Consider the following 22093-nt stretch of genomic DNA (forward strand, 5'->3'; position numbering starts at 1 on the left):
CGTCTGCTGCTTGTCAACAAACTGTAATGATCGAAAAATTACTCAAAGCAGATAGGATTCGTGAAATTCTAAAGGGAACTTCTATCATTTCTTTCATCAATTTTCATTTTTCAGTTCCCACGCCTACAGCGATCAATTTCTGCTTTGGTAAAATTGGAATAATTGTCTATGGATTGCTGTCGAACAATGAGAATGGACCAATGATAAATAAATTGAAAATGGCGTCGTTTAGCCGACCAAATGAATCAAAGAATATATTTTTCAATTAATTCAATTTAACAATTCTATATTTTACAAGAAAACATTTAATAATCAAACAATTTTATTGATTTGCGTGTGTTTTACGGTTATTAAACGCGTGTGGAAGCTAAGTTGAAGTGAAACCAGAAATGGTGCTATATGTTTTGTCAGAGTGATAACATTAATGTTTACATGAGTTCGGCGCGGGATATATTGGTAAAATGTTACCGACCGTGGAGGAGACGCGAGGGTACGACTTCCAAGACCCTGACAATGTGGAAAAGTGGCGCGGTGTGTTCATAAATCCCCTTCGAAAGGTAAGCGCGACAATGTTTGGTAACATGCCCTATTGTTTGCCAATTATCGACAAACCTCTTGAATAAGCTCCTATTAGGCTGTATTAGAGTGTTAAAATATCTTAGAAGTGCGTTTGATAGGATATTGGACCATAATATTTGGTCCAGATGTTGATAAACCAGTGTTTTGAGGTAGCATTCACGGTAGCAGTTTTCAAGGTTCCTGATAGCTTATCAGACGGAATCAGTTGTACTGCTGATCGTAAAAGATCGCAGTCTCATCGTAACATCGATTAAACGCGGGATTGCTCGTAAATACCTGAAATACTAAATATTTGTCGAAAAAAAATATTCTTGATATTAACTTTTACACTTTAGTGTTTAGTAATAATAATTTTAGAAGAAATTGTAATTAGAAATTATTTTAATTTTGTATAATAACTGAAATACAATATTTTTGTTGTTTTAATTTTAATTTTTGACATAATTTTAAAAATAAATTACTGAAGGCTACCTATATTCTATTCTATAATATTTATTACATAGAATAAACAATAGCAACATGCTGTTTGTGGAAAGCTAATGTTTAAATCAACACCTAAGCTACATTGTTTCTAACTATCTCATAATCTGTCTAGCCTCTTCCCAACTATGTTGGGGTCGACTGCCAGTCTAACTGGATGCAGTTGAATACCAGTGTTTAACAAGGAGCAACTGCCTATCTGATCTCTTTAATCTAGTTACCTGGGCAACCCATTACCTCTAGGCACGACTGGATGTCAGACTTATAACGACTGCCAAAGATATTCAAATTCAAAGCCAGTTTATCAACAGTACATTTTATTGTGCCATCTGAAACACGATTACAACTATCTATTGTTACATTAACTGTTTACAAAGATATAAGGTAACACCAATCTTTACTACAGCAATTTCACAGAGTAAATCAATATTAAACATAAAAAACAGATATTTAAAATGCTTTCTATACACCTAAGATATCCTTAGGGCAGCTTTAAATCTTCAGGATAAGCTCAAACTCAAAAACTACAAGATGGGTTTGGATAAAACTTGACAGTAATGTAGCTTATAATATACATCAGAATAACAATTAGTAGCAACAAAAGGAGCTTGTTGGGAGATGTGATAGAAACCCCTAGCTGAAGCTAGTATATACATATGTTTTTTTTGTTTGTTTATATACTAAAGGCTCGCAAAGTACAGACACGATTTGATAAATTCTTTCATAGTTGGAAAGCTATACTCTTTGTCAAATAACATACGCTATATTTTATCCTGGTATGGGCAGTAGTTCCAACAGGCCACGGGTAAGACTACTGGATAATGGCTACAAAATGACAGCCAAATATAGCAATAGTAAAATTAGTGGTACATTAGTCATGTTTGTAACATGATTGAATTAAATTGGGGTGATCACATCTAGCTGTGCTAGCCTAGATAATAATTAACCTCCAGTTGTGCCTGTCTAAATTCCGCAATGTTAGGAGTAGGCATCAAATTATATGTACTACCAAAATGCAGATATATAAACTTAAATGGGGTGAATTATGCAAAACAGATAAAATGATAAATACTCTATTCTATGATAGTATTAATCTATGAAAGCAATAATAAAGAGCAGCGCTTGTTTTTTTAACGATTTTAAATTTGAATAGCTTGTTGACCAGGCAAAGACCAGTGCAGTTTTACACTGATTTCACGAATTACAACAGGCACAACACATTTCACTTCTGAACTAACATGATGAAACTTATGGTTTATGTATAATATTTGTAGGACAGTGATATAAATGATTCTTCTTCTTATTCTTCTATACTTCCCCATTTCATGATATCCCAGTTTAAATCTACCACTCATTCTATAATGGCATCCTAGTTGGTTACCTACAGTGGTTGCTTTCATATAAGAAGTTCAGCCAGCTGCGCAGGACATAATATAGACACAAGCGTTTGCTTGCACATAGGTGCATTCACTATGTCTTCACTCTCATAGCGCGATGGAACGACAATCCGACATTGCAGGAGACTACTTCTTTGGATGCCCAGAGACTACATGGTTGTTAAATATACGTTTCGTCTTCAGGTGTTAGACCACGAGCACCCGACGCTGTCGGCCGAGGAGAGCGCGCTGCAGTACGTGGAGTCGCTCTGTCTGCGGCTCCTGGCTCTACTATGTGCCGCGCCGTCGCCGCTCACCGTGCAGGTAACATACCTTACATCACAGGTGTTGGACCACGAGCACCCGACGCTGTCGGCCGAGGAGAGCGCGCTGCAGTACGTGGAGTCGCTCTGTCTGCGGCTCCTGGCTCTACTATGTGCCGCGCCGTCGCCGCTCACCGTGCAGGTAACATACCTTACATCTACGAGCACCAGAATGTAGGGGGACGCTCGTCCCTGGTCAGGCCCTCGGCGCTGTCATTTTCAACCAGCGACCTTGGCACAGCACAGCACCTTCGGCTGGTCGTGAGACTCCTACATCGCACAAACGGTGTGCCACACACTAAACATCTCAATGTTGGCCACCAGACACAATACCAGTCTGGTCAGAGGATCTTCCCCCTCCCTTTACCATTGGATAAGAAGAGCTTTTCTCTATGCTCTTCATACCCTTAAAGTTCCTTAAAAAGTGATTCCAATGGCCATGAAAATGAAGTATATGACGGCGACACCGTCGATGAGTCAGCGGTGAACCCTATATAAGGCAGCGCGCACGACACGACTCGTCATTAAAAGTCCGGTTAAGCAGTACACGGCCTCCTAGGCTGAACTGCGAGATGCCATACCAAAAAACACGACTCGTCATTCATTCACCGACCGTTGCGGAGTGCACACCTCCCACGTGATAATTTATTTCGTTAATATTAATTGTAGTGACTAATATTGTGTTAATTGGAATAAACCAAGTGATTGTGTGAAGACATCTTTGTTTTATTTAACGATGTCGGATCCTGACGCCGACATATATTTAACTGCGCAGTTCTGAAATATTTTTCTTACTTTGCAGGATGTGGAAGAGCGTGTCAGTCGGACATTCGCGTCCCCCATCGACATGTGGTGCATCACGGAGGCGCGAGACCTCGTCACCATCAAGCGCCGCAAGCCCATGATACCGCACGATAAGCTTCACCACCTGCTGCAGAAGGTATTCACACACACACACACACACACACACATAGACATGTGGTGCATCACGGAGGCGCGAGACCTCGTCACCATCAAGCGCCGCAAGCCCATGATACCGCACGATAAGCTTCACCACCTGCTGCAGAAGGTATTCACACACACACACACACACACATAGACATGTGGTGCATCACGGAGGCGCGAGACCTCGTCACCATCAAGCGCCGCAAGCCCATGATACCGCACGATAAGCTTCACCACCTGCTGCAGAAGGTATTCACACACACACACACACACACACATCGACATTCACTCTACACACGCATGTAACAGGTACCTTCCACTTGGCAAAGTTAGCAAGCCGCTTGTGTCACACACACGCGCACACTCGTACGCACATATACAATCGCACGTACACACAAAGAGAGAGACTCGCACATATACACAAACAAATAGTCACTCCCATACATACATACACGCGTAACAACCAATACACACGAACTTACAACATATTCGGCCCAACTGGGGACCGAGAACCCGAGACTCTGTGCGCAGCACTCGCGCTATATGACTAATAGACCAAGAAGAATAAGATGTAGTAGGTACATTAGCAAGTTTTGTTCTAACTTGAGCTATGATTGTTCCAGGAGGTGCTCCTATACAAGATAGACGTGACCGTCTCCCAGTTCATAGCGGGAGTGCTCGAGTTCATGAGCGCCGACATCCTGCGCCTGGCCGGCAACTACGTGAAGAAGATCTCGCAGAAGTCGGGCTACGATACCATCACGTGCAGCGACATTAAGACTGCCATGTGTGCTGATAAAGTGAGTCATACCATCTGCCTAGCCGCTTCCTATGTTGGAGATGGCTTCGAGTACCAGTGCATCACGTGCAGCGACATCAAGACTGCCATGTGTGCTGATAAAGTGAGTGCTCATACCATCTGCCTAGCCTCTTCCTATGTTGTGAAGATCTCATCACGTGCAGCGACATCAAGACTGCCATGTGTGCTGATAAAGTGAGTCATACCATCTGCCTAGCCGCTTCCTATGTTGTGAAGATCTCATCACGTGCAGCGACATCAAGACTGCCATGTGTGCTGATAAAGTGAGTCATACCATCTGCCTAGCCTCTTCCTATGTTGTGAAGATCTCATCACCTGCAGCCACATCAAGACTGCCATGTGTGCTGATAAAGTGAGTCATACCATCTGCCTAGCCTCTTCCTATGTTGTGAAGATCTCATCACGTGCAGCGACATCAAGACTGCCATGTGTGCTGATAAAGTGAGTCATACCATCTGCCTAGCCGCTTCCTATGTTGTGAAGATCTCATCACCTGCAGCCACATCAAGACTGCCATGTGTGCTGATAAAGTGAGTCATACCATCTGCCTAGCCGCTTCCTATGTTGGAGATGGCTTCGAGTACCAGTGCATCACGTGCAGCGACATCAAGACTGCCATGTGTGCTGATAAAGTGAGTGCTCATACTATCTGCCTAGCCTCTTCCTATGGGGTCGGCTTCCAGTACCAGTGTATCACGTGGAAAGACTGCCTATCTGACCTTCTCAAACCGGGCAAGCCTTGGTAAGATTTGTTGTCGGACTTTCTAGCTTCTGATTGCCCGTAACGACAGCTGAAGATGTTGAAATGGCAGCCGAGATCTATATTTTTTACCTGCCTTAAGGTGCCTTCTGAAACACGGAGGAACTCTTCGCGATATGATGGTCTCCCATCCACGGGCCGACCGCGCCCAGCGTTGCTTAACTTTATGATTGTTTTCCTAATACAACATAGGTGAAACTGCCCAAAAACCATAACAGACTAGCTGATTTACGAATCTATAAATAAATGCGAGATTTTATTTGTTACGCTTTTACAGCCGCTCCAATATTCTATCCATCTATTAATTTGGCTAACTAGAGATAGAGTTATGACATAGCCTCATACAAGTACTATCAAATGGCTATTTCTAGTATGGAACAGAATAAATAGATAAATTACAATCGGCTTGGCCGTACACTAAAGGCCATTATGCCTTTAGTGTACGGCCAAGCCGATTGTAATTTTTGGTGTGTACTTCCATACCTATGGGCATTTCATGGAAAACGGTAAACCGCTAATTTTATACCAATAAGTTATATTATGAATACCTATACGGAAAATATCACAATATGTTGTAATATTCAGACCGACGTGTGTGCAGTTAGTTGCACCACTTTTGCCTAGTAATAAACATGTAAATAATAATATTGGTACGTTTGCACACTGTCTTTTGTAAATTCTGTTAAAAATGGGTGTGTTATTTTAGGGTTTTTATCGAGAAGAAATGGGACACTATTATTACTAAGACTTCGCTGTCTATCTGCCACAAGGCTGTACCTCATTACAGTAGAAATTTTCACAAATGCATTTCTGTTGCATGCTAGAAAACGTGTTTTTTTACTCGTTTCTATGTGCAAAGGTATATAACCCTTCTTCTCTCTTCTCGGACAGTTTTTCTTACCTCCAACTTTTTTAAACTCCATACATCTCTTCCCAGGTACTAATGGACATCTTCTACCAAGAGTCGTCTCTAGTTGAAGCGGAAGGTAGCGCGGAGAAGCGAGGCCGCCGAGGGTCGCTCTCCTACTCCGAGCTGGTGAGGGACCTCCTCACTGATGAGAAGAACTTCCTCAGGGATCTGAACCTCATCATCAGAGTGTTCAAGGAGGAGCTTGAGAAGATTCTCGATAAGGATAGTAGGGTAAGTTGGTATAGGGGTCGGTTGAAACAGCGACTTTTGAAAGAAGTTATTCCAATAAATGGATTAGGAAGAGATTATTATATGGCCTTCTTAACCCGGACGGAAACTTTAATTTTATTTAGTGACCAATAAACATAAATATTCTATTAATTGAAGAGTTTTTTAAAGTTCAAATGTACTGTAAATAAATAAACATTATTTGCTTATTTACAGTGCGTGGTAAATAATTTTGAATATCCAAATAAGCCATTTGACTCCTTGCGATTTTGTTTGATTTGCTTCTCCGAAGTTGGCTTCACAATCGTGAAATAGCTACCTGTAGAAATGCGAAGTTATTTGGCGGAAGCTGTTTTATTTTGCCTTGACGAAAATTGGCAAAAACAAACATTTAGTGTATATTACTTTTCTGTTTGACATTGTATATTTTCCAAACGGTTTCATAATCATCAGGTTTAGGGTTTTTTTCACCAGATATACATAAGCATATCTGCATCCAGTAGACGCCGACTTCTAGACCGTTGCACGTAGTCATTTTTTTAACGTTTTTTTATAACCAGTACTTTTTCTTATCGCAGATGATCTCCCTAATATTCGGCAACATAGTGGACATATACGAGCTGACAGTGACCCTGCTCGGCAACCTGGAAGACGCCATGGAGATGTCACAGGACTCCCCCACGCCGTACATCGGCAGCTGCTTCGAAGGTCAGTCTTTATTTGGCTAGCCGGTTTGTTGAAACCGGTGTTGTGTTTGGATTGGTTTATGTTGATAATAACTTTATCAACATAAACCAATTCATTTAATTAATATGTGTTAAGAATGTACAGTCAAAGTTCTTAGTTTCACAGTTGTCAATTTTATTGTAGATGCCGACCTTTGATCTTGTTTTTACATATACGTGAGGTAATTTTATATTATAATAGTGTCTCTCAGAGCGCTGATGAAGTAACGGTTAACCGGGTATTCTCAATTTGACCTGTATATATGGTATTATTTAACTGATTTTGACATGGTTTTCACAAAGTATATGTCGGACTAGTAGAAAGTTTTGGGTATATTATTAAAGTCTGTTTTTTGTGCTCACGTTTTCCGAAAAATCATCAACATACAAAAAAAAAACGCTAATAATTATTTTTAAATACAGAGTTAGCGGAGGTGGAGGAATTCCGCGCGTACGTGCGGTACGCGAACATCGTGACGCGCAAGGAGTCGCGCGACGCGCTGCAGAACATCGTCGACGATCCCACGGTATTTATATAAGTATTACTTTATTCTAGAGCCAGAAAGAAACTGGATTATTGGCCGAAACCGAAACTGAAGTATAAAACATCTTTTTTCATTAAAGGCAAAAATTACCAAATTACCCCTTCCGCTGTGGGTTAGCAGCGGTGAGGGAGTGTCAGACTCTTAGGCCCGGTTGTTCGAAGCTCGGTTACGTCAAGGTTAGGGTTAAATTCTATTTACAGTAAAATTAACAGGGTTTAAATTCAAAAAGCGTTGTTGAACGTAAACATTTCATAGTAAAAACGTCAAATTAACCGTGGTCAAAATTGACATCGGTCAAATTTTAACTTTAACTTTACCGTAACGTACGAACAACCGGGCCTTACTGACTAAAAATCAATCTTGTTCCGTTGTAAGCATTTATGTACCAAGACCGCGGTAACTCTTTCGAACAATCCCGCAGCCCTGTATTCAACACTTTAAAATACTAAAATGTGCACCCTCTAGCTAAATCGTGTTGCAGATCTATCCGAATATCGCATGACTGGGTATTATCATGCGACATTCGGATAGCTCGCACATAGCTGCCAGGGTTCGCGAAAACGTTGCCGCGAGAAACGAAGTTAGACGAGCGAGCATGACGACTTCAGAACTCTACCTCGACGGCAAAGTTTCGGCCTATTTTGGCCGTAATTGAAACTGCCGCCGAAATTAGATTTTTTGGCTGAAACTATGAATGGTATATTTGGCGATTAAATGCGTTAAGACATGTATCGAAAGTAATCATAAATCAATTACAATTGGTGATTATTATTCACCTGTAAATAAATTAACATAAACGCAAATATAACACAAACTCGATTTTCCCCAAAAATTTTGATCAGAAAAATCTTTTTCAAAATCCCCTTTTCTCGTATTCCAGCTCTCCGAACGCCTAGACACAGCCGGTCACGGGTTCCGCCTAGCCGTCAAGTACTACTTACCGAAGCTCCTCATGGCACCAGTAGCTCATGTCTTCCTCTACCACAACTATGTGCTGGCGCTACTGCAGATAGCACCCGCCTCCGAGGATCGGGAGAGCTTTAAGCAGGTCAGTTGGGGCAGGGCAGACGGGCTCTAGGGGGTCAGATGGGGTCTGTGGTCAGTTGGTGGGGTCAGATGGGGTCGGTGGTCAGATGGGATATTTGACCGCTTGGGTGATTTTGAAATGTGTTGATTGTATGTACCTATGCTTAATAAATTATTTCATAATTTAATTTTGTAATTTCAGTTACTATTAATTTATTTGTATTTTTAATCTTATTTTACTAACATAATTTTAATTAACTAACAAGTTATTGGATTCATACGGACTGCGTGGGCTTGACTCAATACTGGGTTACTTTCAATATGGGATATATAAAAACTGGGATATCTAAAACATAATTAGACTTATGTGGTCAGACAGACTATTTTTATGAGTAAAAGAAAAAAAAATAATGGAAAAATATATGCCTGTGGTCTGCCATAGTAACATGTCTAAAGCTTTTGAGCCATCATTGAAAGGGTAAGTAGTCAAGAGTCCTATGAATCTTCAAAGTCTACTGACAAAACATACTAACACACAAACTTACTAACACGAGGCTTATATCTCTTACCAGAGACTAAAAAACATAAACTCATTACAGATGTCACCCGGTACTGAAGACAGAGAGAGCTTTAAACAGGTCAGTTGGGGTCATAATAAGGTCAGCTGGAAGTCAGAGGGGGTCTATGTATATCATCAAAAATTAAATGTCGTTGTGAAATGTGTCCCCGCCCCTCCCCCTTTTTTAATGTTTTGTCTCATTGTTTGGGGAGTCTAATAAATAATTGTACAACCCCGGTCTTATAACAGAATGCTACTAACATATTTGAGAAGTGTAAAGTATAGAGAAGTTGTTCTAACTAAAGTCTTCTTCTTACATACACGACTATTTGTAACAATAGTTTACATTACAATTATAATGCTTGTTTAACAAACTTTAATTGAAATTATGTGAAACAAAAAATAACTATGAAGTTGCTTTCCGTTAGTCTTCTATGGACTATTATATACGAACTATCACTATACTTCATATAAACTGTGATTTATCTATCAAACTAACATACAATACTTACTAACACAAATGAAATGACTTGACATAAAGTACCGACACATATCATTACAGATAACACCCGCTTCAGAAGACAGAGAGAGCTTTAAACAGGTCAGTTGGGGTCATTACGGGGTCTCCTTAGAAGTCATAAGGGGTCAAAATATGTATGAAACCAAAAATTGATTCTAAAAGGCAAAAATCTTTCTAATATGTATCTCTGAGAGCACATAGAACTATTGTCGGCTGCCGTTTGTATATCCTTGGCAGTCGTTACGGGTAGTCAGAAGCCAGTAAGTCTGACACCAGTCCAACTAAGGGGTATCGGGTTGCCCGGGTAACTGGGTTGAGGAGGTCAGATAGGCGATCGCTCCTTGTAGCACACTGGTATTCAGCTGCAACCAGTTAGACTGGAAGCCGACCCCAACATAGTTGGGAAAAGGCTCGGGAGATAAAAATGTTTAATGAACATTAATATTGTCTTTTATTATTTAACCTAGTATTGTGTCAATCTCAAATCCATTTTAGTATTTCGTTAAAAATTATTGTTAAATCATTTCTTTTTTTTAAATTATTTTTTCTCTATTAATTTATACTTTTAAATAAAAACTTGTAAAATAAATGTAATTAATTGTTGCAATATATTTTTCTACAATTATTATAGTTTGAATGTTTGTTCTCCACAGGTGGAATGTAATCTACACCCTATCAAGAAGTTATTGATCAAAGCACTGGGAAACGGACCTAAACTGTGAGTATACTTGTATTTATGTACCTATCAGTATCATAACACGTAAATAATAATCCATATTTTGTCTGTAAATCATTTGAGAATAACAAAATAACAAAGATTTCCCTCTTCACAGTGTATTTCGCACTTATTTTTTAGGGTTTTCCGTACCCAAAGGGTAAAACGGGACCCTATTGTTTTCGCTCCATTGTCCGTCCGTCCGTCTGTCACCAGGCTGTATCTCATGAACCGTGATAGTTAGAGAGTTGAAATATTCACAGATGATGTATTTCTGTTGCCGCTATCATAACAAATACAGAAAACTAGAATAAAATAAATATTTTGGGCTCCTATACAACAAACGTGATTTTTTGCTCATTTTTGCTCGATAACGATAACGGCAGCAGGTAGATTCGGTTTTATAAATTATGGTACGAAACCCTTCTTGTGCGAGTCCGACTCTCACTTGGCCGGTTTTTTCTTTATATTTAGCAAACCACTTCATTGACTCAAAGATGTATGCAAATTACAATAAATAATATGTTTAGGTATACTAGCATTTTTTAATAAATGCCTTTTGATTTTTACACAATGTTTCAAATTGTTTCGATTACAACGTGACGTTAAAGTATCGTACTTATGTGTGTTTATAAGCACAGTTTAAATATATTCTCTTGTAAGGACTAAGACTGTGATTCTGTCATCAATTCGAGCTAGCACAGAATATGCGCATACGCGTTACTTTTTTCGCAAAAAGAAATTGGCTAATTTGCACTTATGCCACTGAATATATTCTTTTGTAAGGACTTAGACTGAATCTATCATCGCTAACACAGAATATCCTCAGATGCATCATTTTTTACGCAGAAAGAAAATGGCTATTTTGCACTGATACGACAGCATAAAGATGTTCAGTTGTTTAGTTACGTACTACTAATGTTCGTAAAAATGTCACTCATGCACGCGTGTGCATCGACAAGCTTTTACCGGCGCTACGTACGTGTTGGCGCATGAAGCGTATCGATCGATTCGATGGTGGAATTATAGTTTAACCCTTATTGTTTTCTTGATTTATTATTACTGTAATTGAAGCCAAATCATGGTAATAATGACATAAATAAACATCGATATAATAGTAGTGTTGTGGTTGTATTTCTAGGGACGCGACATTACGCATGGCGAGTCGAGTGCGGCGGCAGATCGCGATCGAGAAGTGCAACGAGCTCGCGCGCATCGTGGACAACTGGGACGTGCGGGACATCGGCCAGTGCTGCAACGAGTTCATTAGAGGTATCCACATCATCGTCTCTAGCGGCAGATCGTCGACAACTGGGACGTGCGGGACATCGGCCAGTGCTGCAACGAGTTCATTAGAGGTATCCACATCATCGTCTCTAGCGGCAGATCGTCGACAACTGGGACGTGCGGGACATCGGCCAGTGCTGCAACGAGTTCATTAGAGGTATCCACATCATCGTCTCTAGCGGCAGATCGTCGACAACTGGGACGTGCGGGACATCGGCCAGTGCTGCAACGAGTTCATTAGAGGTATCCACATCATCGTCTCTAGCGGCAGATCGTCGACAACTGGGACGTGCGGGACATCGGCCAGTGCTGCAACGAGTTCATTAGAGGTATCCACATCATCGTCTCTAGCGGCAGATCGTCGACAACTGGGACGTGCGGGACATCGGCCAGTGCTGCAACGAGTTCATTAGAGGTATCCACATCATCGTCTCTAGCGGCAGATCGTCGACAACTGGGACGTGCGGGACATCGGCCAGTGCTGCAACGAGTTCATTAGAGGTATCCACATCATCGTCTCTAGCGGCAGATCGTCGACAACTGGGACGTGCGGGACATCGGCCAGTGCTGCAACGAGTTCATTAGAGGTATCCACATCATCGTCTCTAGCGGCAGATCGTCGACAACTGGGACGTGCGGGACATCGGCCAGTGCTGCAACGAGTTCATTAGAGGTATCCACATCATCGTCTCTAGCGGCAGATCGTCGACAACTGGGACGTGCGGGACATCGGCCAGTGCTGCAACGAGTTCATTAGAGGTATCCACATCATCGTCTCTAGCGGCAGATCGTCGACAACTGGGACGTGCGGGACATCGGCCAGTGCTGCAACGAGTTCATTAGAGGTATCCACATCATCAGCTCATAATCTTCAGAGCCTTTACCCAACTATGTAGGGGTCGGCTTCCAGTCTAATCGGATACAGCTGAGTACCAGTGTGCCACAAGCAGCGACTGCCCTATCTGACCCACTCAGCCCAGTCAAAAATCAAAATAAAAAATCATTTATTTAAACTTGACTGCAAGACAGCACTTTTTAAACTTCAGAAATTTACAAAAGACAGCCCCCAAAACGCCCATCACCATTTCCTATGTGTTATTGCTGGGAAGAAGAAGTGGCGCAACAAGCACGCGTATACAACCTCTAAATAACTGTATTTGTACCCAACTGTACCTCTTGTCACGCACACAAAGTCAGTGTATATGTATGACGGCGCTACCGTCGATGAGTCAGCGGTGAACCCTATATAAGGCAGCGCGAGCACGACTCGGGTCATTCGTTCACCGACCGTTGCCGAGTGCACACCTCCCACGTGATCATTTATTTCGTTAATATTCATTGTAGTGACTAAAAGTCTAATTAAAAGTCGTGGTGGCCTAGTGGGCAAAGAACCAACCTCTCGAGTATGAGGGCGCGGGTTCGATTCCAGGTCAGGCAAGTACCAATGCAACTTTTCTAAGTTTGTATGTACTTTCTAAGTATATCTTAGACACCAATGACTGTGTTTCGGATGCCACGTTAAACTGTAGGTACCGGCTGTCATTGAACATCCTTGGCAGTCGTTACGGGTAGTCAGAAGCCAATAAGTCTGACGCCAGTCTAACCTGGGTTGAGAAGGTCAGATAGGCAGTCGCTTCTTGTAGCACACTGGTACTCGGCTGAATCCGGTTAGACTGGAAGCCGACCCCAACATGATTGGGAAAAGGCTCGGAGGATGACTAATATTGTGTTAATTGGAATAAACCAAGTGATTGTGTGAAGTCCTCTTTGTTTTATTTAACGATGTCGGATCCTGACGCCGACATGTACAAGGGTTACCCACACATAAGGCCGCGAGCACATCTAGGTTGAACTAGCTGTATCTAATTATTATTTGTATTGACTTACAGAGGACACGTTATCTAAGATCGGTCCCGGCAAGCGTATAGCGGAGCGTCGCGCCTTCCTGTTCGACGGCCTACTGCTGCTGTGCAAGCCCATCACTAGCATTGTGAGTTATATCGATATGCTTTATCGACTAAAGGCGCCCACACAAAAATGCGATGCGATAAGAATTCGCATCGCTTCGTATTGCAGTACTTGCCATACGAATTTCTGTGATGGCAAAAAATAGCATCGCATCGCAGTTTTTGTCGGTCCTGTTCATCGATACTGTGTGAAATCGGGTGTGAAGTAGAGTTTCTTACAGGAAGTTTGATAGGTACAGATATTTCCGTGTTGTCTCTGTCCCTCGTTATTTTAATTTTCTTGCTCCACTTCGCTTTATTATCGACATCGCCTATTACGTTATTCTATTTTATGTTACATAAAAGATTACTATTTAACTTCATTTCAAAATGTTTGTGAATTTTAAGCTTTCTGTTACTTGAAATTAGACATACTCTTAGAACAGCAACATACTTCACGCATATCTTGGTAAAATATAATATGTGTGTATTACACATACACAATTCTTACTACAAAATGCTTGAGATGTATACAGCCTTATATTCACTAGAACCGATAAATGTAAAAATGTAGGATAATGTCCAAAAATGGTACATAATCGCGATACCGTCCTGAAATTCATGCAACAAGCAATATAACCGAGTATATTTATACCTCAGGTGGTGAACAGCAGTGCGAGCGGCGCCGGCGCAGGTGCTCAGCAGCTGAAGCTGAAAGAGAAGCTACACGTCAGGAAACTCGAGCTCATCGACAGGCCGGACACTGAAGGTAATGCCCATATCATCATTATACTCTATAGTTTATTGGTATACACATAAGTGTCATCTTACTTATATTATAAATGTGAAAGTTTGTGAGAATGTATGGATGTATGTTTGTTATTCAATCACGCAAAAACGGCTGGACCGAACTGGACAAAGTATGAACTCGGTAGGACCCAGCTTAAGGATGATGGAGAATTAGTAGTTAGGTAGCGTCTACGTGGTACATGTAGCTGGAGCAAGTTAACATGCGCAAGTGACAAGAGCATGAGAGCGGGTAGCTTGCTCTGGTACATGCGCAAGGAACCCGCAGGTTTTTAAATGCATGTAGCCTGTGCATGTACAAAATCTCGTCACCTTTCTCAACGCGCTAGTTACAGTTACAGCCTTTTTATCGTCCCACTGCTGGGCTGTGGCCTCCTCTCATACGGAGAAGGATTGAGCGTTAATCACCACGCTTGCTCAATGCGGGTTGCTGATTTCAGACTGTATGTATAGTCCAGGTTTCCTCAAGATGTTTTCCTTCACCTTTTATCAGCCATTGGCGTCTAAGATATACTTAGAAAGTACATACAAACTTAGAAAAGTTGCATTGGTACTTGCCTGACCTGGATTCGACCCCGCGCCCTCATACTCGAGAGGTTGGTTCTTTGCCCGCTAGGCCACCACGACTATAGTACACAACGCGCCAGTAGTGGGGGTTATTGTTTATGTGTGCGTGCAGCGACGCAACATGCCACGGCGCACATATACCAGCCGCGGTTGGCTATGAACATCACATACTGTCTCTCTTTCTACTATGTTAGAACATCGCCACGTGAAGAGCCGTTCTGTGGGTATCTGACACCGCATCTAAGTATATAGAATGCGCAGTTCTTGCTCTGGCGTTGTTGTGACGATTGTTGATTCTGACTTAGTGTAACTTGATAATGAAGGCTCGTAGTTGTTAATTAATACTATATCTACATACTTGATAATTAAGGCTTTTAATTACTTACATATCCTATTATCCCCACAGAGGGCCGCAACCTCATAGAGCTATGTCCCCGAGTGGGCCCGGCCGTGGTGCTGGCCTGCGCCTCCTGCGCCGAGAAGCGCAACTGGATGTGCGACCTCGTCATGCTCAACACCAAGCCCATGCTCGACCGCTTCCTCGACAGGTAACACTTGTACACCAGACACACAGGGACCAGACCGACGCACAGGCACCAGACAGATACATATACACCAGACTGACTCACAGACACCAGACAGACACATATAAACCAGACAGACACATATACACCAGACAGACGCACAGCCACCAGACAGACACACATACACTGTCTGAATTTTTAACCACAATAGCTATTGCCAATGGATATCTGGCAGCTAGGAAGACAAAATGGGTAAGTGTGTATGATACATACATCATTGATGAATGACTCCCAGTCCGACTCAACCTGCTCGTCCAGTTACTCATCTCTTCTTCTAGGTAAGTTAGTAACTACAGATTGATATTTACTTGTGCTTTTCATGGAATCTGGTAGTTCTGAGTATCTATCGCATACATTTTTTATTTATTTTAATTTTATGTCTCTGTCAAAGTTGAAAAGTTTTATTTTGAATAGGCTTTTCCAGCCTTTTATGAATACTGAAACACTTGCACAATTTTGACTTGTTTAACAATATGTGTACAGCATCCTACTGGACCTGGAACGGCGGCATCCTCTCAAACTACCCCCAGCTTCACTGTACCGGTTCGCGGTGCCCGACTCGCCCGACAACATCGTGCTGGAGGACGTCACCGCGAGGCACCACGCCAACGCGCCAGTGCCGCTTATTAAGGTGCGTCTAGTCATTCAGACACTCATTTGGACACTCGGTTCTACACTCATTCAGACACTCATTTGGACACTGACTTATACACTCAGTTACTCAGTCATTCGGACACAGGCCCACACTCTCAATCATACAAGAACACGTAATTGGTTTACAGTTGGTCTACTGTGCCTATCAATATGGTAAGTCACTCACCCACTCTCTGACATACACTGGGTCAGTTACACTATAATTTTATACATAAGACTTTAGTAGCCCTTTGTTAATCTCTATGAAACTTGAAAGACTTCTTTCTTACAATACTTCTAACTTATTCAGAATTTATACTTTTTTCGGATTACCGTGGGACCTTTAAGGGGCTAGACTTTTAACTTTATCTGATAATAAACGATAATTAAAACTATTTATTTTATGACACTGAATTGATTGGAAATAGTTCCCACGGGACGCGGGTGAAACCGCGGGAAAACGGCTAGTTCTAGATAAAAATATTAGGTATCAAGTTCTCATTATATTTTTTTTTTTATTAAATTGGCATTTTTATCCGCGGATGAATGTTTTGAGTTTTATTTTCGAAAAATCGGTTTGTCATTAAAAAAAGAACATTTATTTTACCGTGTGTGATCGGCAGTTTTTATATGAAGAAGGATTTGAAGAAATGCGCCGCGAATTATATTATACCAATTGGCTATAATTGTGAATAAAACTTTGTCAAAATTTGTGCGTCGTTTTGTATCTTGAAATTGGTCATTATGATGTCATTTGGATGTCACAGTTGCAGCTACATGGACAGTGAAATGAGCCATATTTTATTGATAATTTATGATTATTTTCATTGATAATTAATTACACAATAATTATGATTTAATTTGAGTATCATAATAAAGTTCTATGTAAGTAGCTCAATAGTACATATTCATGTAACTGCATTTTTATATGGCTATGTTAGACTTTTTATTTTTGTTGGTTTTAATAAACTCTAGCTATGCGATTGTTAAAGAAATCGTGACTACTATTTTAACTTTTTCCCCTAAAACGCTAGCGACATCTAGTTGTAATTAACAGCATTGGCGACTATCTTAAACAGAACATACTTATATTCAATTATATGAGTACCAAAAATAGGTAATTTTCATTTTAAAAACATACACAAATCGTGTAATTCGGTTAATTGCATGCTTTGTACAGGTTTTATTTATTATTATTTCTTCTAGAATACGGGCGTGAGGCGTGTCAAATAAAACTCAAAATTGTACCTATTTGTAAGCTATCTGTAAATAAAATCAAAATTATTAAAGTCACTATAGTGAAAAATTGTAGTACGTAATGAAAAATTGAGTTTTAAAATTGAAGTTTTGTAATGTTAATCAAATAATATTACACTTCAATGTTTCCGTATAGTATTTAACCACATCGGCAAAAATATATTTTATTTAGAATTAAATATAATGTATGTTTACAACATTATTTGACTACTAAATCAGGTATTTTAGACTCTGGGCAGTTGAGAACAAATAATAAGAAACAATGATATCTAAATATTTTCCAACTTATTCCATTTTATGTATAAAAATTACTTCCAACTTAAGGACCTTATTCAATTGTCTTAGCTCCGTTTTACAGAAAGAAGTTTCAAGCATTTCATGTCTATATAGGATTCTAACAATAATAGTTTTTAAATCGACAATAACAAGGTCTATATTTCTGTAACACGGACTGTCTTTATTTCAAATCTTATTCAATATTAGTACCATTCGTTTAAGTAACCTATTTTATATATTTTTTGTCTCTTTCTGATAACGTAGGTAAAATTACGTTTGTCAGAGAGAGACAATAATCTAAAAAATAAAATATGTTCTTTAAACAAGTGGTACCGGTTCCTATAAGCAGGAAAATATTCGTTTTGCTTACGAACAATAGTTTTTGACAAAAAATTCGTAGAATTTACGTTCTAAATGTAATTTCCGTAAGCAAAACGAATCGGTTCTCGTTTATAAGACTACTATAGCATACTATATTTGTAAGGCATGTGATGTTTGTGAATATTGTGCTGATCACGGTCATTTGTATTGATGTATTGGACGCACTGTCACTTCCACGATGTTAAGCTAGTATTAACATTCTGCAAACACATTGGCTACCCACACAGAAGATACTTTTAACCCACTATGATAATGTCCACCAAAGACAAATTGAGAAATCTACAGATTGATATGTTGATAGGCTACACATACATATTTATCAAGTTTACAAAAAAAGCTAGAAAACACCTGAAAGAAACTGTATGGTTAGATTTTTTGCCAAAATCCTATTATGTGCAATCCATAGCACATAATAGGTCTGTAAATTGGTAAAGCGACTTTTTGTGCAAATGATTTTATCTCACGCAAGTCTTTGTGTGCGTGAGCTCGTGAGCATGTGCATCTAAACTTACACACACACGAAGCTCACTTTTTCGCCACACACACACACACACAGTTCGTCCAAGCCATCGACACACAACCGTGGTACACAACAAATAATCTGCAACTAGCGTCGGATCTAGACCAGTCTAGATCTAGGACTGTCTGGTCTCCAGGAGCGCGCAGCCACCTCATGCTGCCCCCTCCCCAACTGTCTCCGAGCTCCAGACCCTGGGAAATCACCTGGATCCAGTTTTAAACGCGGCGGAGGACGATCAAGCGTCTAAGTATAGTGTGACAGGTGACAGTTGCTGTCAGTGTCAAAGTCGCTATTTTCCTGTGATGACAGCTGTCAACTGCGCAAAACTTTCGGTAACTGTGTAATAGTGTATTTCGGCATGTAGCTGACTTTCGAGGGATTGTTTTCTCAATTTTGCACACATGGTTAAATGCCGTGCTAAACATTTTTCCCTGACAAAGTATTTCCGATGTTGTTTTCTTTCGAATAAAGCCTAAAATTGAAAACGGTCGTTAGTATGGGGTTTTATTAAAAATGGGATTAGAAGTTTGTTTTTTGGGGTTTTAGTACGTGCCGAAATATTCTTGTTAACACTCAAATTATAATAGTACTATTTCACTTGCGTTTGAATCAGAAATATTAACGTATTTTTTATTGTAAACGCAAGTGAATTAGAAGTATATTATTAGCATTGCACGGTTCATATTGAATAATGGATTTGAATGAAATGTTTTAATATGAAATTGAGCATAAAAAGAGATACTTTAAGTAAACCGTGTAATATCATCGATTAATAATTGAAATTGGACATGATCTTTTTAAGGACAATTCTCGGAAGTTTTAAAAGTCAGTATTTTTGCAAATAGGCCTAAAATAGTGATTGGTTCCTTTTTAAAAGTCGGTATGGCGACAACAAACTAGCGAGATTTTGCAGGTACCAAAGTGAAGTGTCCTTTCTAAGCACATCTTGGACACGAATTACTGAGAAAAAGTGTAGGAAACTGGACTCTAGTCTGAAATCGCCTTGCCTTGCGTAGCTTGCAGACCTATAGTGAGACAATAAAAAGGCTGACGATGATTTCATGTCAGATTATTAAGATTACAAACTAACAGTAGATTTAATACTATTGAATATTTTTTGATTTCTCTTTACAGTAGTAGATGGAATTTTGAAAGAGAATTGTCCTTATCTATGTATTCCTGGGTTGGCGTGTTCTTGCTTGAATATTTTTCGAATTAACCGAAACATGGGTAATATTTTTTTTAGTCCGAGGGACATATGCGTATGTTTAAAAGAGCTGTAAATTTTCTCTATTTATTCGGAAAATACTCAGTTAATACCGTAAATATTTTCAAAATAAGCCAATGTTTATATGTGTATTGGTTATTTTCGGTCTTGACCGACCGAGCACGAAAATGGAGGATTGTGTTCTGGAGATTTGGTGGAGTCCGAAAATAGCAGCGATCTTGATGTAAGTAGTTTTTAATGTATATTACAGATCAGAAAATTATATCGTATATCTTGCTGATATTAATACCTACTAGGTACAAAACAATTACGGTTTTTATCAACCGGCTTCAAAAAGAGGAGGCTCTCAATTGAAACGCGTACATGTTTTTCACAAGATCGAAACAGTTCTCTGAGTTCGATTCCCAGCCAAAATGTCCGCGAAACTGTCATCTTTTTGAACTCTCGGCTACGTTTTTCATGCAAATTGAATACGCGAACAAATGTTTGCGAACAGTTTTGGTGGAATCACGCTATTGGATGATTAATATAAAATGATAACGATGAGATTTGTATACAGAAAAAGCTAAGCAAGTGGTACAATATATTTTCTGAATGTTTAATAAAAAATATTCGTCGTCTGTCTGTTTTTAATGTCAATCTATTTGTACTTCAGTCGCATGCAAAAATATGCAGACGACAAAATTAGTTAGGTATCCGAGTGACAGCGATTGGGTACTCATGAAAACAAAAGAAAAAAATTTGGCCCAATAATCTGAACCAATGTTAATTTAAAGGAAAGATTAAAGTTGATATATTTATTCATTTATAAATGCAATACAAATGCAAATACACTTCATTTCAAAATAATTATGTCTCGACTCTATCATTTTAAATGTGTACATCTTTTTGCAGATGGCTGTACTTGCTTGGATTTCTTGACTTGCATGTGTGTTTTATATAGAGCAACACTGAAAAAAATCTGAAATTGGCAACAACGCAGTACAGAAAACACATTTAGACAAGTTATTTACGTAGAATTTAGAAAAAAACACAAAACACACATCGTCTTGTGTAAACATACCTGCAAGACAAGAAATCCAAATTTAATCAGTATTATTAATGAACAATAGTTAAATATAAAGATTAATGTTTTACTAAATGTTGTATACGTAACTGTCGTGTCATAGATTATAATAAAGAAAGCTTTAGTAGACAGTCGACTTAATAAATAACCAGAAAAAAAAAACTTTTATAATCAACAACAATTATACACAACAGTAGGGTTAACAGTAATAACTAAATAACAACAGTACGAAATAACAATAATAACAGTAGTAACTAAATTACATAAACGTAATAATTAGTTGTGTTGCTAGGAAGTTTGTTCTTCACCACTTCTTTCCAGCCATAACACTAGGAAGTGGTGAAAGGGGGACATTTTTCTTGTAATTTAGTAAATATACTTGAACAGCTATTCTAATAAACCTGATATTTAAATTCAAATTTTCTAAGCTTTCAAGTCGACAGTTTACAAAAGCTCTGAAGTCTGAAGCACACTAGAAATAGATCACAAAGTTACTTCAGAATTATATACACCATGTTCAGGCAAATAAATGACTATATTCTATGCTTACAATTCTCAACTGACGATACACAGCACAAATACTACTGTTCAAATATGGACTTTAAGTTATGCTATTAAGGTATAGTTTAAATTGGCAATATGAGCTAGCAGCTCTCTGTCAGACTGTCATGTTGTCAATGTAAACTATATCTTAAGAGCGATATTTCCGTCGAATATAAAGACAATATGTGACAACAAGGCCCAAGTTCACCAACAATACAAATGACACAGTTTTCGTTAATTGTTTACTATGAATTCACGTCCAATTTGCAGAGTTAAACAGTTGTTTTAAGCAAAACGGATGTTTATGTTTTGGGCGTAGCTCCTTAGTAAAATTGTGTATCTATACTTTAGTGTGCTCAGAAAATACTTGTATGTGATCTCATGTCGAATGTGATATTTTTGAATGTCTTTCCAAATTATATCTGTGTATAGAGAACTAACTGTGTCGGTGTTGTATACATACATATTGATTATTTGTTAGTATTTA

The 22093-nt window shown here is 39.4% G+C and overlaps 1 protein-coding gene across 1 annotated transcript in view; it reads left to right on the forward strand.

Annotated features, from left to right (window-relative positions):
- Positions 1-177: 177 nt before the first annotated feature.
- The window catches only part of Trna:q:34e (Son of sevenless), a 51983-nt gene continuing 30067 nt past the window's right edge, over positions 178-22093 (forward strand). Inside the window, exons 1-16 of the mRNA XM_064042513.1 lie at positions 178-557; positions 2640-2759; positions 3561-3698; positions 4327-4503; positions 6221-6424; positions 7000-7129; positions 7570-7673; positions 8572-8739; positions 9317-9355; positions 9839-9877; positions 10450-10514; positions 11653-11783; positions 13688-13788; positions 14405-14513; positions 15525-15666; positions 16186-16333. Of these exons, the coding sequence (XP_063898583.1) occupies positions 462-557; positions 2640-2759; positions 3561-3698; positions 4327-4503; positions 6221-6424; positions 7000-7129; positions 7570-7673; positions 8572-8739; positions 9317-9355; positions 9839-9877; positions 10450-10514; positions 11653-11783; positions 13688-13788; positions 14405-14513; positions 15525-15666; positions 16186-16333 (1911 nt within the window). The 5' untranslated portion in view covers positions 178-461. The remainder of the gene's footprint in view (positions 558-2639; positions 2760-3560; positions 3699-4326; positions 4504-6220; positions 6425-6999; positions 7130-7569; positions 7674-8571; positions 8740-9316; positions 9356-9838; positions 9878-10449; positions 10515-11652; positions 11784-13687; positions 13789-14404; positions 14514-15524; positions 15667-16185; positions 16334-22093) is intronic.

Source organism: Helicoverpa armigera, chromosome 29 (assembly GCF_030705265.1).
Source record: "Helicoverpa armigera isolate CAAS_96S chromosome 29, ASM3070526v1, whole genome shotgun sequence".
NCBI lineage: Eukaryota > Metazoa > Arthropoda > Insecta > Lepidoptera > Noctuidae > Helicoverpa > Helicoverpa armigera.